The 18,721-nt window shown below is 42.0% G+C and overlaps 1 protein-coding gene across 1 annotated transcript; it reads right to left on the reverse strand.

Annotated features, from left to right (window-relative positions):
* Positions 1-280: 280 nt before the first annotated feature.
* On the reverse strand, positions 281-10,918 carry LOC309652008 (integrator complex subunit 6-like). Its single transcript, XM_082445456.1, has 4 exons — positions 6,959-10,918; positions 5,004-5,378; positions 4,033-4,126; positions 281-3,309 (listed from the first exon to the last, which is right to left on the reverse strand). Exons 1-4 carry the CDS (start codon positions 7,155-7,157, stop codon positions 3,297-3,299), a joined length of 681 nt encoding a protein of 226 aa, XP_082301582.1. The 5' UTR covers positions 7,158-10,918; the 3' UTR covers positions 281-3,296.
* Between the last annotated feature and the right edge of the window lie 7,803 nt (positions 10,919-18,721).

Raw genomic sequence — 18,721 nt, forward strand, 5'->3', positions numbered from 1 at the left:
GAGGGCAGATTTCCAGGAGGTTCTGCCACTGTGGTACCACAATGCCTTCCCTGTCATTCAGTGATCCACTTCCAGACTTTTCCAACAAGGTCTGAGTTTCAGCTTGGGGAGGGTGCAGTGGGATTCTCATGGGCGCTATATCTCAGCCCGGGAGGAGTACTTTTTCTTGGTGGCTCTATATCATGTTCCAGAGCATGGAGTTCCAGCAAATTCCACTGGTGTGACACTACAACATCTTCTCTGCCACTCTGTGAGCCACAGCTGGGCTTCTCCAACATGGTCTGGATTTCTGTTTATCAGTACTGCAGGTTGCGGCTTCTTCACTGAGTGCTGTCTCTCAGCTCGGGTGGGGAGAACTTTCTTTGATGTTCTACCTCAACCTGAGGCTCTTCTTTGGGAACTCTCTCAGCTGTGGGAAGGGTCAAATCAGTGGCTGCTTTATTTTAGTCTTGGAGCAGGTGCTTCTTCCTTTGTTGCCCAGCATCAGCTCTTCAGTTGGGGTGGTGGGGGGAATATCCTTGGGTGTACCATTTCAGCTGTGGAGGGACAGCTAACTCGGATATTCTATGTCAGTCTGGGATAATGGCTCATCGTTAGCGTGCTTTGTATTACTTTTGGGGTGGGAGCTCTTTCTGTGGTTCTTTCTCCGTCCTGGCAGACGACTCTTCCTTGGGGAATCTGTCTCAGCCCTGTTAGGTACAGGCTTTTCCTTGGAGTCTCTATCTCAAACCCCAGGTGGCTTGTCCTTGGTATTCTATTTCCGCATTGCTGGGATTGTCCTTAACTTTGAGGAATAGGACTTTTTCTTGAGTGCTCTATCCCCTGGGGAGGAGTCTTCTTTGTGTCCTCTAACTCTACCCTGAGAGGATCTTACTTGGTGCTCTGTCTCAACTTGGAGGGGGTAGGGTGGTGGAAAATTGTACTTACGGTGCTCTCTCTGTCCCGGGAGGGGTTTGAAGTCTTCTTCAGGTGCTCTAAGTCATCCATGAAGAGGGCTCTTCTTTGGGTCTCTATCTTAGCTCTGTAGGAAAGACTCTTCCTTAGGGGCTCTATCACAGCTCTCCCTGGTGCAGGGGCAGTGGGGAGGGACTTTGCCTTGGGTGCTCTATCTCAGCCTGGGCAGAATTCTGCCTTGGGTACTCCTTCTCAGCTCTGAGCAGGAGAGTCTTCTTTGTGGGATCTAACTCAATCTTTGGGGCATTCTGCCTTGAGTGCCTTAACTCAGCCAAGGTTGGGGGGGAGTGGCTTTCCCTTGAATGTTCTGTCTCAGCAATGGCTGGGGGATGGGGGTTAGGGGATGGATTTCCTTGGGTGCTATAACAAATTATCATAGACTGGGTCGTTTATCAACAACAGCAATTTATTTTGTACAGTCTGAAAGCTGGAAGTTTGAGATCAGGGTGCCAGCATGGACAGGTTCTGGTGAGAGCTCTCTCCCAGGTGTGACTTCTCCTTTTATCCTCCATCGTGGAAAGAGAGCCAGCTAGCTCTTTGGCCTCTTCTTATGATGGCACTAATCCCATTCCCATGAGGGTGGAGCCCTCATGACCTATTACCTCCTAAAGACCCCGCCTCCAAATACCATCACACTGATATTAGGGTTTCAGTATATGAATTTTGAGGGGTGGGCACATTCAATCCACTGCAGGTGCTCTATTTCAGCTTTGGAGATAGTGACAGCTCCTTATATCTGCTCTTTCTATGTTTAGAGCTCTCGACTTCTTACTAGACAATCTCTTGATACTCTATTCCCCGTTATAGTCAGTAATTCTTTATATTAAATGTTCACTGTTCAAATTACTATCTGGTTTCTGTCTCTTGACTCAACACAGTCTGAAACAGAATTGGTGCCGTGCATGGTCCCTAAGGTAGACCCTTAGGATGAGATTTGGGAACTTATTTGATTGTGCCTTTGGGCTTGAGTACAGTGCTCTGCTTCTTGCTAATGGGAAATGGGATGAAAGTAACCCATGGCATGAAGTGACATCACAATTTGTAAAAGTGTCATGATGGATGATTGCCATAAAGCGCCAACTGAAGTAGTGGGGAGCCAGCGTATCAAAATGGTTCCAGCAATGCACAAGAGTTCACTTGCATCATATGCTCACAAATATATGGTGTAGTCTGTCTTTAATTGTAGCCATTCTGGTGGGTGTTTAATGGTATCTCATTATGGCTTTAATTTGCTTTTCTCTGATGATTAATGAGTTGGAGCACCTATTTATGTTTAGTAGCCATTTGGATATGTCCTTATGAAGTACCTTTTAAGGAATTTTGCCCATATTTGGATTGTCTTTTTCTTATCAATTTGTAGGAGTTCTGAGTTCAACTCCTTTGCTGGATGTATATACTATGAATATCTTCTATAAGTCTCTGATTTACTTTTTTTTAACATCTTTATTGGAGTATAATTGCTTTACTTTTTCAGTCTCTTAATGGTGTCTTCTGATGAAAAGAAGTTCTTAATTAGATCTGACTAGTCAATCATTTTTTTTCGTATCTTATTTAAAAATCTATGCCCAGAGTCATGTACCACAATGTTCATTGCAGCTCTATTTACAATAGCCAGGACACGGAAGCAACCTAAGTGTCCATCAACAGATGAATGGATAAAGAAGATGTGGCACATATATACAATGGAATATTACTCAGCCATAAAAAGAAACGAAATTGAGTTATTTGTAGAGAGGTGGATGGACCTAGAGACTGTCTTACAGAGTGAAGTAAGTCAGAAAGAGAAAAACGAATACCATATGCTAACACATATATATGGAATCTTAAAAAAAAATGGTTCTGAAGAACCTAGGGGCAGGACAGGAATAAAGACACAGACGTAGAGAATGGACTTGAGGACATGGGGAGGGGGAAGGGTAAGCTGGGACGAAGTGAGAGAGTGGCATGGACATATATACACTACCAAATGTAAAATAGCTAGTGGGAAGCAGCCGAATAACACAGGGAGATCAGCTCGGTGCTTTGTGACCACCTAGAGGGGTGGGATAGGGAGGGTGGGAGGGAGACGCAAGAGGGAGGAGATATGGGGATATATGTATATGTATGGCAGACTCACTTTGTTATACAGCAGAAACTAACACTGGAAGGCAGTTCCCTTGACTAAAACATCGTAGGATATTCAACAATATCCCGTTCTATCCTATAGCACATAAAAAGTAATCTTTGTTCCTCCTTGGTCTTTGTGTTAACATCATGATCTGCTGTTGATGTGATTAACGTTGTTGAGAAGGTGATGGGATTCTATTTTATTCTAGTAGCTTCTCAAGGTACTGAATTAAGACTCATCTTTTGAACCTAAAAAAGAAAAAGAAATTTTATTAACCAAAAGGTCCTTAAAGCATTTATGATGTGCGAGGCACCGTGCGGGGTACAAAGTGGGACTGACCATTCACATGGCAAATAGAAAATGTATGTTCGTGTAAAGATAGGGCTTAGCTAATACCGAGAGTACCAACTGAGAGCCCAGGCCCACCTCAGAGTGTGAGGAGTCCAGAAGGCTCCACAGACCTGGATGAATGAGTTGGCCTCAGGTAGTATTAATCTAAACGCCTCTGGAGACAGCTGTAACTATGACTGAGGGCCAGGGCTTAGGAAAGCAAGGCAGGACTTCCCTGGTGGCACAGTGGTTAAGAATCCGCCTGCCAATGCAGGGGACACGGGTTCGAGCCCTGGTCCTGAAGATCCCACATGCCACGGAGCAACTAAGCCCGTGAGCCACAACTACTGAGCCCGCGTGCCACAACTACTGAAGCCTGTGCACCTAGAGTCCGTGCTCCACAACACGAGAAGCCACCGCAATGAGAAGCCCGCGCACCGCAATGAAGAGTAGCCTCCACTCGCCACAACTAGAGAAAGCCCGCGTGCAGCAACGAAGACCCAGCAGCGCCAAAAATAAATAAATTAATTAATTAATTTAAAAAAAAAGAAAAGCAAGGCAGCACCAATGCCTCCGCCTGTCTTGCCTTGGGCCCACCTTCTTAAAAGAAAATACTATGAAGACTTCCTCTTTACACCCACCTTGCAGCTTCCTTGATGGTAAATTCAATGAATTGTTTCCTCACTGCAAGAGGTCCTTGCACTCCTTCAAGCAAAATGAAAATTCTTTCATACTCTGCAGATATTTAAAAAATTAGTATTTTTAAAAATATGGATGAAAAATAAAATTCAATCGTTATACGTCATCAGTAATCATTCCTTGTGTGTGGAAAGTTAGGTATAATTTGTATTTGAAACTGTCAAATCAAGACATCTGCACATATCTGCTAGGGAAACTCTAAACACTAATTAAATGTGGTCCGCTGAATAATGGCCCCCCAAGTTGTCCATGTCCTAATTCTGAGAACCTGTGAACATATTACCTTACATGGCAAAAGAGACTTTACTTTGCAGATGTGATTAAGTTATGGCTCTTGAGATGGGGAGATTATCCATGCTTATACATGTTGCCCAATGTAACCACAAATATCCTTACGAAAGGGAGGCAGTAGAGCTGGTCAGAAAGAAAAGATGGAAGGGTGGGAGCAGAGGTTAGAGAGGAGAGAAGGGGCTAAGTTGCTGGCTTGAAGATGGAGGAAGGGCCCACGAGCGAAGGAACACAGGCAGCCTGTAGAAGCTGGAAGAGGCAAGGAAACAGGTTCTCCCTAGAGCCTGCAGAAGGAGCCCTGGCCTGCCAACACCTTCATGCTAGCCCAGTGAAAATGATTTCAGATCTGACTTCCACAACTCTAAGATACTACAGTTTTCAGCCACAAAGTTTGTGATAACTTGTTACAGCAGCAAAAGGAAACTATTACAGCAAGTAAGGGGAAAAAGAGAGAGAAAGGCGTATTGGGTCTTTTTTAGGTAAAGCAAGAGGAATCATTTTAAATTATGTGAAAACCCAATACTTCCCGAAAATGCACCTCAAGAGATACCTGGAATCTATTCTGAATCCTAAAAGGAAAGGGACCTCCCATTACATTACTGATAGATGTTCTGTCACTACTTACTTCGTCCAAATTTTCGAACTTCCTTCATTAACTGGTGTTTTATATCAGCATTGATTCCTTGTGCCATAGCAGGAGTTATTTGCAACGTATTTGGCCCAGTTTCCAAAGCAGATGTTACTGACACTTTTCGATCCTCTACAGAGACATTGCAGTTCTTGGTTCCTCCTATGAGTGCATTGCTACCAGGATTGTGCATCAGGCCATCTTTCCTGAGACTAGTGAAATCATCAGACAGAGAATCCACTTGGTCGGGTGGGATACTATCTCCTGCCATATTCATAAGCTCTGGGGCAGCAGATTTTGACAAGAAGCCATCGGGTGAGATTTGACCATTTTCCATCTTCTCCTCATGAGCGTCGTGAGTGACAGTAACATCTGGAAACCAAATTAACAAGTGGAGCTGTGACGTAGGTGCATTATGGCAACTCCACAGGGACAGCCCGGCGCTCCTCAGTTTTGAGGAAATTGTTTCATAAAGCAAGCGGATGTACCAGACGGAGCCTGAGACCCCTCAAATTGAGCGCAGGAAGGTAATACGACAAACGCGCTTTCTTCTCTTCACGGCACCACGAATACATATGGAAACCAAGTAAGACAGTACAACTGCTAAACAGTCTCAGGTCCCTGGTGCTGAGGGTTTAGCTGCAGCTTGTGCTTTACAAGCTGAAAAGCAGCAAGTCTCACTTGGTGTCATGATTTCTGTCATTTACCTATGAAATGCCATGCTCTACCGAGCTTGACATCAGACTACATGGCCCCCCCAACCCCGCCAAACTCCCGCCTCTCTCCCTCCAAAGTTCTGAGGACACAGAGGTGGTGGCCATTGGATCTGAAGGCTCTGTATGTCCCCCTTCACCCCACCCCCAATCCCTGTCAGTATACGATCCTCCTCATCCATCTTTTCTGTCTCAGAAAAGTGAGTTTCTGTTTACTCCAGGTCTGACACCTCTCCTCCGTTGACGCGTCCTGCTCTGTGCCGGGCACCGTGCCAGGAGCTGGGGAGAGGCAGCCAACAGGACAGGCGGAAACAATCCCCGCCCTTATGGAACTGCCATGCTCATGGGGAGGCCAGGCAGTGAGTGTACAATGATCCAACCAAACAATTACAGTTTGAATTCGTGTTAGGGAAGAAGCAAGCAGGGATGGGACAGACAGCAGGAGGGGGAGCCCCAGTGGACCGCGGGGTCGGGAAGGCCCTCCTGAGGAGGTAGGTGTCCTTTGGGCAGAGCCTGGAGGAGGAGAGAGAGCCGGCCTGTGCTCATGCAGAGGAAGAGTTCCAGGCTGCGGCAAGGGCACGTGCACAGACCCGGGGAGGGGACTGGCCAGGGAGCACAGAGCAAAGGACAGAGGCACAGAGAGCAAGCAGGAGACGACAGGCCACGTGTTAGGAGAGGATGGCGGGGCCAGGTCGTGCACAGCTGGTAGACCAGCGTCGGCAGTTCGGGTTGTGTTCTGAGCGCCTAGGAAAGGTGATGATGGGCTTTCAGCGTGGATGTGGCCTGATCTCATTTCTGCGTTGGCGTGATCACTCCGGCTACAGGGTTAGACAGTGAGGGTCAGACTCTAGCAGGAACAGGAGTCAGATCAGATAAGAAGCTATTGTAGTATCTTGTTGAAAGTTCATGTCGGAGTGGAGTAGACAGAGAAAAAATGGTGGGATTCAGGAATCTTTACAATAAGGTTTACAGGGAAAACGACAAGGGTAAGAAGAAAAAAAGAATGAAAGGGGGTTACAAATATGAGAGGAAAACCAGCAGGTCACAGAGTATAGGAATCCAAGAAAGTTTCCATGAAGGAGAGAGTGAACAACTGCGTCAAATATGGCTGAGAAATTAATGGCAATCTCAGCCAAAACTAGTGAGATTGATGAGAACAGCTCCAGTAAAGTGGAGGAGGCAGAATCCACACTCTACTGGGTAAGACCATGAAGAGGAGGTGAGAACAGTCATTCTTACCATGTTCCATGGACACGGATGAGGCCCCAAAAGAGTATCCTCCCTCTTCTTCCTGTTTCACGGACAGCAGGTCCATACTCAGCTTTTCCTTAGATGAAGAAGGATTCTCGGCTTCTCCACAAAGTTCCATTTGGTTTTCAGGCCCTACAGTAAACTCTGCTTCATGACGCATCATTTCCTGAGAAACACCAATGCACATGTCCCATTTGCAACAAAACTCCAACAATCACAAAATTGCAAACAGTTTGCATATGTATATATAACCAAGAAGTTGAATCATTAATTTGAGTTTTCACCATGGTCCAATATTTACCATACCTCAACAAATACTCTTTTCAGAAAATGCAACTGAATTTTAATCCAGTCTATAGTTTAAAACAGGAGGAAGCTGGGACTTCCCTGGTGGTCCCATGGTTAAGAACCTGCCTTCCAAAGCAGGGGGTGCAGGTTCGATCCCTGGTCAGGGACTAAGATGCCACATGCTTTGGGGCAACTAAGCCCATGCACCACAACTACTGAGCCCCACACGCCACAACTTGAGAGCCCGCGTGATACAAGTACAGAGCCCATGAACAAATAAATAAATAAATATTTTTTAAATAAATAAAAATTTAAAAAGGACGAAGCTAATACACAAGCTGCTGTCCAAAGCCAAACATGGTGTAACCATGAGTAATCAGAATGCTTGGGGAATGGGCAACTCTCAACAAAAAAGGGCATTACTTTTGTTAAGGGAAATAACTCCCTTCCTTTGTCCTCATTTTATTTTATTTATTTTTTAAATCAGTTTACTGTTTTTATTTTTTACTTTTTATTTATTTATTTACATATTTATTTTTGGCTGTGCTGGGTCTTCGTTACTGTGAGTGGGGTTTCTCTACTTGCGGCGAGTGGTGGCTACTCTTCCGTTGCAGTGCACGGGCTTCTCATTGCGGTGGCTTCTCCTGTTGCAGAGCACAGGCTCTAGGTGCACGGGCTTCAGTAGTTATGACACGCGGGCTCAGTAGTTGTGGCTCGCAGGCTTCGTTGCTCCGCAGCATGTCGGATCTTCCCGGACTAGGGATCAAACCCGTATCCCCTGCATTGGCAGGCGGATTCTGAACCACTGTGCCTCTTTGTCCTCATTTTAGAAGGCCAATATAAACTGATAACAACATCTCACAAGGACATTTGAAGAAAAGAAAACTATATAGGTCTTTATACTAATATCTCTCCTGAACTTAAACCCAATAATCCTAAACCAAAGATTAATAAAATACAATAATATATAAAAAGGATATACATCCTGTCTTGATGAGGGTATACTGCAGGAAGGCAAGATTGGTTTAAAATTCAAAAATCAATGTAATGCTTAACAACACTTAACAACAACAACAAACCAAGGGAAAACCTTATGATCACTTTTATAGATGGGTTAAATTTCAGCACCTATTCATGATAAAAACTATCCACAATCTAGAATAGAAGGCAACTTCCTTAATCTGATAAAGTGTATCTACCCCCTAAAAATCTATAGCAAATGTCACACTTAATGGTGAAATATCAAACATTTCTCCCTGCGTTTGGAAAAAAGGGTGTTCACTATCCATTCAACAATTTACTGATGGTTCTAAAAAGTGAAGTAGTACCAGGAAATTATAATAGTTGTAAAGTTTGGAAAGGAAAAAGTAAAACTGTCATTATTCACAGATGGCATTACATAGAATATGCAAACGAATATAAAATCATTAGAACTGATAAGTGAACTTAATCAACTTATTAGTTATAATAAAAACCACTTTGTGGTTATTATTATTACCAGTTTTCTATTCCCATATAATAGCAACAAATAATTAGAATATGAAATTTTAAATGCCATTGATAATAGTATCAAAAACATCAAATATCTAAGTAAATAGTGCTAGAGCACAACACAAAAAGTATGAAACATCACTGAGAGAAAGTAAAGACCTCAGGAAACAGAAAGAAATACTTTTTGCATGGATTGTAAGATTCATTATTGAGTCGTTACTGTCAATTCTCTCCAAAATGATCTCTACTAATCCTATTTAAAATCCCACCATGAGAAAAGACGGCCTCTTCAATAAGTGGTGCTGGGAAAACTGGACAGCTACATGTAAAAGAATGAAATTAGAACACTCCCTAACACCATACACAAAAATAAACTCCAAATGGATTAGAGACCTAAATGTAAGGCCAGGCACTATAAAACTCTTAGAAAACATACGCAGAATACTCTATGACATAAATCACAGCAAGATCCTTTTTTGACCCACCGCCTAGAAAAATGGAAATAAAAACAAAAATAAACAAATGGGATCTAATGAAACTTAAAAGCTTTTGCACAGCAAAGGAAACCATAAAAAAGGCGAAAAGACAACCCCCAGAAAGGGAGAAAATATTTGCAAATGAAGCAACTGGCAAAGGATTAATCTCCAAAATATACAAGCAACTCATGCAGCTCAATATCAAAAAAACAAAAAACCCAATCCAGAAATGGGCAGAAGACCTAAACAGACATTTCTCCAAAGAAGATATACAGATTGCCAGCAAACACAGGAAAGGATGCTCAACATCACTAATCATTAGAGAAATGCAAATCAAAACTACAGTGAGGTATCACCTCACACCAGTCAGAATGGCCATCATCAAAAAATCTACAAACAATAAATGCTGGAGAGGGTGTGAAGAAAAGGGAACCCTCTTGCACTGCTGGTGGGAATGTAAATTGATACAGTCACTATGGAGAACAGTATGGAGGTTCCTTAAAAAGCTAAAAATAGAACTACCATATGACCCAGCAATCCCACTATTGGGCATATACCCTGAGAAAACCATAATTCAAAAAGATACATGTACCACAACGTTCACTGCAGCAGTATTTACAATAGCCAGGCCGTGGAAGCAAGCTAAATGTCCATTGACAGATGAATGGATAAAGAAGATGGGGCACACATATACAATGGAATATTACTCAGCCATAAAAAGGAACGAAATTGAGTTATTTGTAGTGAGGTGGATGGACCTAGAGTCTGTCATACAGAGTGAAGTAAGTCAGAAAGAGAAAAGCAAATACCATATGCATATATATGGAATCTAGAAAAATGGTACTGATGAACCTAGTGGTAGGGCAGCAGTAAAGATGCAGATGCTGAGAACGGACTTGAGGACACAGGGGAGAAGGGGAGGCTGGGGCAAAGTGAGAGAGTAGCACTGACATATATACACTACCAAATGTAAAATGGATGGCTGGTGGGAAGCTGCTGCATAGCACAGGGAGATCAGCTCGGTGCTTTGTGACCACCTAGAGGGGTGGGATGGGGACGGTGGGAGGGAGATGCAAGAGGGAGGAGATATGGGGACATATGTATACGTATAGCTGATTCACTTTGTTTTACAGCAGAAACTAACACACCATTGTAAAGCAAATATACTCCAATAAAGATTAAAAAGAAAAAGAAGGAAAAAAAAATCCCACCATGTTGCATTTTGGTGAAAATTGACAAGCGGATAGTAAAAAGTGTATGGAAATTAAAGGGCTTAGAATAGCCAAGACAATCTTTAAGAAAAACAACAAAGTTGGAGGACATGGATTACCAGATTTGAAGATTTACTACAAAAGTACTGTAATTAAAACAGTCTGGTAATGGAGCAAGGATAGGCCAATACACGAATGGAAGAGGACAGAGAATCTAGACACAGATCTGGAACTATGCTAAACAGCTGGATTTATAACACAATGTCCCCTGCCAACCACTGTGGATAAGGTAGTGTTTTTAATATGTCCAGTTGTTATGTACACGGGAAAAAATAAAGCTTGCTTCTTACGTCATCCCATTCCACAAAAATTTATTAGAGATGAATGGGAGATCTGGTGGCAAATTTAGAATATTATCTTCATAGCTTTAAGGTAAGCAAAAATTTATTTTTGAGGATAAAAAAGGACTAACCAAAAATAATAGATTGTCTAATTAGACATAATTAAATTTGAAACTTCTGTTTACCAAAAAGACATGATTAAGAGAATGAAAAAGCAAAACATATATATAGAAGATACTCAAAATTTTGTAGATATATAAATTGGATAAACATTTATACATTTAATTATTCATATATTCATATATATCTATGTATTATATAATCAATTTAAACAATGTATATAAATATTTGTGCATATTTATGTATGTATATATAATTGGATATATCTCTCTCTCCAAAAAAATCAGTGAAATCCAGAATATATGCAGAACTGTAAATCAATTTAAAACTTACAAACATCCTAATAAAATATGGGCAAAAGACCTGAAAACGCACTTCGTGTAAGACATACTCAAATGGCCAATCCATATCTAAAAGGTGTTCAACTTCATTAATCAGCAGAGGAATGCAAGTTTAGACATAATGAGAAGTCACTGCACACCCACCAGAGTGAAATGAAAGACTGCCTGTAGAGCAAGTGTTTGTAAGTATGTGGTCCAACTGGAACTCTCATACATTGCTTGCTGAACCCAGATTTCCACCTAGAAGCTCAAGGACATAGTTGAAAGGTTAGCCAGAACTCTCTTAAGGCTGAGATAAAGAAATCAAGAAAATACTATTGAGCAACCTGCTTTGAGTTGGCAGCAAGGTAATTCTTGGAGCAATAGAAAGCATGAACTAATGGAGAGTTTCTTTAAGGTGTTGCTGTGGGAACAACTCAGCCTTGAGTTCTCTCTGCAAAAAGTGTGAAGTGCCCTAGTCTGTTTCAGGAGAAGAACAGTTTTAATAAGACCCTGTGAGAGGGAGGAGGCATATTCCCCTCAAAGGAAAAAATAGACCAAAACAACAGACATCAACCTTGCTAGTGAAGAAAAAGCGTATCCCCATAGGTTGGCTACTGTTACTTCTCCTTTAGTGAATTGCTTCTTCTTGAAATGCTCTTGACTTTCCCAGCTACTATGTTTGTCCTTTTCATACTGAGTTATATCTTTTTATATGTTGAGAACATATACCTCATATCTCTAATATTCATTGTAAATTTTTCCCCTAGCTTGTTGCAAGCTATGCAGTATTCTTTTCTTAAAAAAGTTTTTGCTGTTTAAGATATTTGGAATGAAATAAACCTAATACAGAAAATAAGGAAAGAAGCTAAAAGGAAGGCAAGGGCTTCCCTGGTGGCGCAGTGGTTGGGAATCTGCCTGCTAATTCAGGGGACACGGGTTCGAGCCCTGGTCTGGGAAGATCCCACATGCCACGGAGCAACTAGGCCCGTGAGCCACAACTACTGAGCCTGCGCGTCTGGAGCGTGTGCTCCGCAACAATAGAGGCCGCGACAGTGAGAGGCCCGCGCACCGCGATGAAGAGGGGCCCCCGCTTGCCACAACTAGAGAAAGCCCTCGCACAGAAATGAAGACCCAACACAGCCAAAAATAAATAAATAAATAATTTTAAAAAAAAAAGGAAGGCAAGACAACACAACTTTCCCTATAAATGTTAAAATTAAATAATAACCGGGAGTTATTATGGTCAAAATGATAAGAAAATATGCCTTCACACAAACTTCTAAATTGCTGCAATTTTTCTGGAGGTGCATCTTTCATGATTTCTTCCCATGAGATACTACTTCTACTAATTTATAGAGATGAATTTTATAAATGTTTACATATAAATATTGTATTATACATAAAGATTTATAAAATTGAAAAATCACAAATAAATTGGATGCTTAACAATGCAGAAGTAAATAAAAATCATTATATAGCTATATGATTAAATACTTTGCAACCATTAAAACACAAGTTTCAGAATAACATTTATGATCTAGAGAAAAGGCTTCTGACATAAGTTAGAAAAAAATGTAGCAAATTCTAAGATATGTAGTATGATCTCAACTTGGGGTAAAAAGCATAAATATTTGCACATTAAAAAACTGCTAAAAGCCCAGCAATTCCACCCCTGGATATATATCCAAAAAAAGGAGAAACACTAATTCGAAAAGGTACATGCACCCCAATGTTCATAGCACCATTATTTACAATTGCCAAGATATAAAAAGCAACCCAAATGTCCATCAACTGATGAATGGATAAAGGAGATGTGGTGTATATATACAATGGAATACTGCCCAGCCATAAAAAAGGATGACATTTTGCCATTTGCAGCAACATGGATGGACTTGGAGGGTATTACACTAAGAGAAATAAGTCACACAGAGAAAGACAAATAGTGTATGATATCACTTATATGTGGAATCTAAAACATACAACAAACAAGCGAATGTAACAAAAAAGAAAGAGATTCACTGATAACAGAGAACAAATTAGTGGTTACCAAAGGGGAGAGGGAAGGGGGAGGGGCAATATAGGGGTAGGGGACTAAGAAGTACAAACTATTATGTATAAAATAAACTACAAGGATATACTGTATTATACAACACAGGGAATATAGCCAATATTCTATAACTATAAATGGAGTATAACCTTTAAAAACTGCAGATCAAAAAAAAAAACAAAAAAAAACTGCAGATCACTATATTGTACACCTGTAATTTATATATTATTGTACTTGACTATACTTCAATTTAAAAAAAGGAAAAGAAGAAGCAGAGGTAAAAAACAAACGGCTAGAAGGAAAGATAACAAATGTTTTACTGTTTCTGTTTGTAATTATACAATTTTATTTTCTCCCAATAGAAGTTTTGTTTTTTAAATCAGCATAAAAGTATGTAACTAAAAGAAAAGAAAAAAACACACAAAACCCCCAGAAATCTAGAAGTACCTCACCACCCCAGGGCTGAGACAGAGCATCCAAGTAACAGCGTTAGAGCACTCAACTAAGATGTCCCCCAAAGGCTGAGAGACCACATCAAGCAGAATCCACCCCATGAGGCGGACACAAGAGCCCAAAGAAGAGTCCTCAGCCATGGCTGAAACAGAGGACCCAAGAACCAGGAGCCACCCCTACATAAGCGAGATAAAGTGCCCAAGAAAATGTCCTCACCTCAGTCTAAGAAACGGCACTCAAGACAGAGTCGCTGTCCTGGGCAGGGGCCAACTTTCCAAGGAACAGTCTCAGTTGTCTCGGATCCCACAGGGAGCCCCAAGAACGAGCCCAAACCCCCAGTGCTGAGAAAGCGCCCAAGGGAAAGTTCTCTCCCGCCACTGCTGAGCCACAGCCCCCAAGGGAGAGGTCCGCCCTAGCCTCAGAGCATCCTTGGAACGGCACCCCGTCGGTTGTGATAGCACCAATGCTAAGTCCTCTCAGAATGGAGAACAGCGCTCCCACTAACAGTCCCCATGGGCCACGAGCAGATCACAAGCAAAAGCCACCCGATCAGAGTGGACACAGAGGGTCCAAGGACAAGTGCCCCCCATGCTGAGCTGGGCACCTGAGGAGAGGCTCTCACAAATGAGGGAGAGCCAAGGGAGAGGGACCCGCAGCCCTGGGGTGACCCACCCAGGAAACCTCCCCTCTCAGGGCTGGGACAGACACCAAGAAGCACTCGGCCCCCGGGCCTGCCATGGGCCCCAGCGGAAGCACCCCCTCACCCGTGTGGGCAGAATCACACCAGATAAACCCTCCCGGACCTGAGCAGGAGTGCCAGGAGTGACCTGTCCCCGACGAGGCTGAGCTAAGGCACCCGAGGAATGGCCTCCCCGGGGCTGAGGCCAGCCCCCAAGGCAGCGTCTCCCCAGAGCTGAGGGGGTCCCACCCTGGACGGAAAACACCCAGGGACTGACACCCTCCGGGGCAGAGAGAAAGCCCCCAGGGAAAAGAAACCACACTCCCACTGTCAATCCTGACCTTAACGGAGGAGCGTGGAAGCAACTCACAAAATGGCAGTAAATGGGTGGAGCCTCACAGGTGGAACTTTCTGGAATGTGCCCTGGGGCAGTTACTGGACATACACCCTCTAGGGTCCCTGGGAGTGAAGTACACGAGGAAGTGTCTCACCAGAAGCCGATGTGTTATTGCCTGACGGGGCTCAAGGGAAGCTGCTGGCACGAGCCCCACACCACTGTGCACTGGAGATGCTGCCGCCTAGAGACGCTGCCGCCCGGAACCCAGAGCCAGCTTCCCCCAGCGTTGCCTCTGGCTCCCTCTACAGGCTGACTTCTGTGTTCACTTCAGCAAGAAGAAAAAAATTAAAGGGACCAGAACCACTTTCACAGATCAGGCCAAAAGGGTGACTTCAGAGCTGAGAGGTAAAAAATCCAAAACTGGCACACTATAGTACAGAAAAAGAGGAAAGTTATATCATCAAAAACGCAACAGATATTCATGAGGATAAATTAAAAGCATTTGTTAAGACAGGTGTCTACCGGAAATCTACAACCCACTTTATTCCTAGGGGAGAAACAGAAGTATTCAATTTAAAATCAAAGCAAGACAGACCTACTAGAGAATGGACTTGAGGACATGGGGAGGGGGAAGGGTAAGCTGGGACGAAGTGAGAGAGTGGCATGGACTTATATACACTACCAAATGTAAAATAGATAGCTAGCGGGAAGCAGCCGCATAGCACAGGGAGATCAGCTCAGTGCTTTGTGACCACCTAGAGGGGTGGGATAGGGAGGGTGGGAGGGAGGAAATATGGGGACATATGTATATGTATAGCTGATTCACTTTGTTATAAAGCAGAAACTAACACACTGTTGTAAAGCAATTATACTCCAATAAAGATGTTTTAAAAAATAAAATAAAATAAAATAAAATAAAATAAAATAAAATAAAAGTAAGACAAGATTGCCACTGTCACCCTTTCTATACAACACTGCACTACAGGATTCCTGCCTTGTACCTGTAGTGAATGGGGGTGTGCACACAGAGCGAGCTCTCAGACTGTTGAATTACAGACAAGCCCTGGGAATAGTGCTGATGGGCGTCACCAGGCATGTTCAATACTGACAATTGTCTGGGAATAGAGATTGCTGGGGAGCTCCAATCAGTTTTGCCCCCTCCACTGGCTGATAGGTTGCTGGTGTTCTGAGCTACTCTAGATGTGAGGTCATTGGTGTCAAGGCTACAGCAGAGCTGAGGATGGGGGGGGGGGTGGAATAGCACAAGTTACAACATCCCAAAGCTCACTGGTCCTATCGTGATCTAGCTTAATAGAATAAACATTGTTCTTGAATAAATGCTCTCCAAGTTGTTGCAAGCCTTTGGTTAACTTTCAAAGTTTGGGAAATATTTAACAATATTTGCCCGTATCCTCATTGCTTTGATGCAGGAGTAGATTTTCACAGGCCCTTACTCTACCAATCCAGAAGTGACTCATATAGATAAGTCATATATATGGTACATCTTAAACTAAGTATAAATCCAATGAATCAGAGTGTAAATTATGTAGACTGTTTCTCTTTTTCTTCTGGAAAAAACTAATATGGGCATTTCCTGCATACTATAAAGAACTACTTAAAATCCAGACCTCATATACTGCTTCTCTAGCCAACTGGTTATAGTGAAATCCAGTGATGACATGGGTGCATATTCAGAGGGTGTATCAGTTTTTTATTTTGTGTAACAGATTATCCCAAATTTAGTGGCTTAAAAATTACCTCAAACTTAGTGGCTTAAAACAACACACATTTATTATTTCGTATTTCACAATTCTATAGCTCAGAACTCTGGATAGTTTTGACTTGGTTCTGTTTCAGGTCTTAAAAGGCCGAAATCAAGATTTTAGCCAAGCTGCATTCCTACACAAACAGATGGAAAGCTATACTGTGTTCTTTCATTGGAAGAATCAATATTGTTAAAATGACCGTACCACTCAAGGCAATCTACAGGTTCAATGCAATCCCTATCAAAATACCAATGGCATTTTCCACCAAACTAGAACAAATAATTTTAAAATTTGCATGGGACACAAAAGACCCAGAATAGCCAAAACAATCTTGAGAAAGAAGAACAGAGCTGGAGGAATCACATTCCCTGACTTCGGAATATATTACAAAGCTAGAGTCATCAAAACAGTATAGTACTGGCACAAAAACAGACATATAGATCAATGGAACAGGATAGAAAGCCCAGAAAAAAACCCACTCACCTATGGTCAATTAATCTATGACAAAGGAGGCAAGAATATACAATGGAGAAAAAACAGTCTCTTCAATAAGTGGTTTGGGGAAAACTGGACAGCTACATGTAAAAGAATGAAATTAGAACATTCTCTAACACCATATACAAAAATAAACTCAAAATGGATTAAAGACTTAAATGTAATACCAGAAACCATAAAACTCCTGGAGGAAAACATAAGCAGAACACACTTTGACATAAATTGTAGCAATAGTTTTTTGGATCTGTCTCCTAAAGCAAAAGAAATAAGAGCAAAAATAAACAAATGGGACCTAATTAAACTTAAAAGCTTTTGCACAACAAAGGAAACTGTCAACAAAATGAAAAGACAAGATACTGAGTGGGATAAAATATTTGCAAATGATATGACCGATAAGGGGTTAATATCCAACATATATAAACAGCTCATAAAGCTCAACATCAAAAAACAAACAACTCAGTTAAAAGATGGGAGGAAAACCTGAATAGACATTTTTTCCAAAGAGGAAATGAAATGCAGATGGCCAACAGACACATGAAAAGATGCTCAACATCACTAACCATCAGAGAAATGTAAATCAAAACCACGATGAGATATCACCTCACACCTGTCAGAATAGCTATCATCAAAAACAACACAAATAACAAATGTTGGCAAGGATGTGGATAAAAGGGAACCCTTGTACATTGTTTGTGGGAATGTAAATTGGTGCAGCCATTGTGGGAAACAGTATGGACCTTTCTCAAAAAATTAAAAATAGAACTACCATATGACCCAGCAATCCCACTCCTGGGCATATGCCCAGAGAAAACCATAATTCAAAAAGACATGCACATCCCAATGTTCATAGCAGCACTATTTACAATAGCCAGAACATGGAAGCAACCTAAATGTCCATCAACTGAGGAATGGATAAAGAAGATGTTGTACATATATACAATGGAATATTACTCACCAATAAAAAGGAACAAAATTGGGTCATTTGTAGAGATGTGGATGGACCTTGAGTCTGTCATGCAGAGTGAAGTAACTCAGAAAATAGCGTATATTAGCACATATATGTGGAATCTAGAAAATGGTAGAGATGATTTGCAAAGCAGAAATAGAGACACAGACATAGAGAACAAACGTATGGATACCAAGGGGAAGGGGGTGGGTGGGAGGAATTAGGAGACTGGGATTGACATATATACACTATTGATACTATGTACAAAATAGATAACTAATGAGAACCTGCTGCTTTAATCTTAAAATTCTTCCAAGCAAGAGAGAGGAGTTAATGTAGCAGGAGGCAGAGTCATGAGTTTGGGGCCACTTGCTCATGCAAAGTACTTGTGGCTTCAGGACCTGCTTGAATCCACTCTTGTACATACCTCTTCCATTTGATAGCACACTGCTTCTGTGCATACTCTCCACTGTGACTTGGTGGGTAAGAAAACACCCGGGTTAGGATGGGCAGCTCAGGTGGCATGGGAACTTGGTGCCCCATGGTCAAGCATTCAGTCTCTACTAAGGCCCAGGAGTAAGGCAAATGTTTCTCAAATGTACTAGAATGATGTTTGTCTACAGGAAATTAGTGCAAGTTCAGAGCTGGGGTCCTATAATCCTAGAGAAATTGGAGTATTTCTCTTCCCCTAATAAGCTAAGGCTGCAGTGAAAATCACAATTACAAAAGCAAAAGAGACAGTCTTCTAGTTTTCATATTTGTCCAATCAGGATATACA

The sequence above is a fragment of the Balaenoptera physalus genome (assembly GCF_965194825.1).
Source record: "Balaenoptera physalus genome assembly, chromosome: X".
NCBI classification, from domain to species: domain Eukaryota; kingdom Metazoa; phylum Chordata; class Mammalia; order Artiodactyla; family Balaenopteridae; genus Balaenoptera; species Balaenoptera physalus.

What these genes read in the sequence shown, in the direction of transcription:
- LOC309652008 (XM_082445456.1), bottom strand. Translation starts at nt 7,157, where the DNA reads ATGTGCATTGGTGTTTCTCAGGAAATGATGCGTCATGAAGCAGAGTTT. An exon ending in ATCCGTGTCCATGGAACATG is followed by an intron (nt 5,379 to 6,958) that starts GTAAGAATGACT and finishes TTTGGTTTCCAG; the next exon opens with ATGTTACTGTCACTCACGAC. An exon ending in AGTTCGAAAATTTGGACGAA is followed by an intron (nt 4,127 to 5,003) that starts GTAAGTAGTGAC and finishes AAATATCTGCAG; the next exon opens with AGTATGAAAGAATTTTCATT.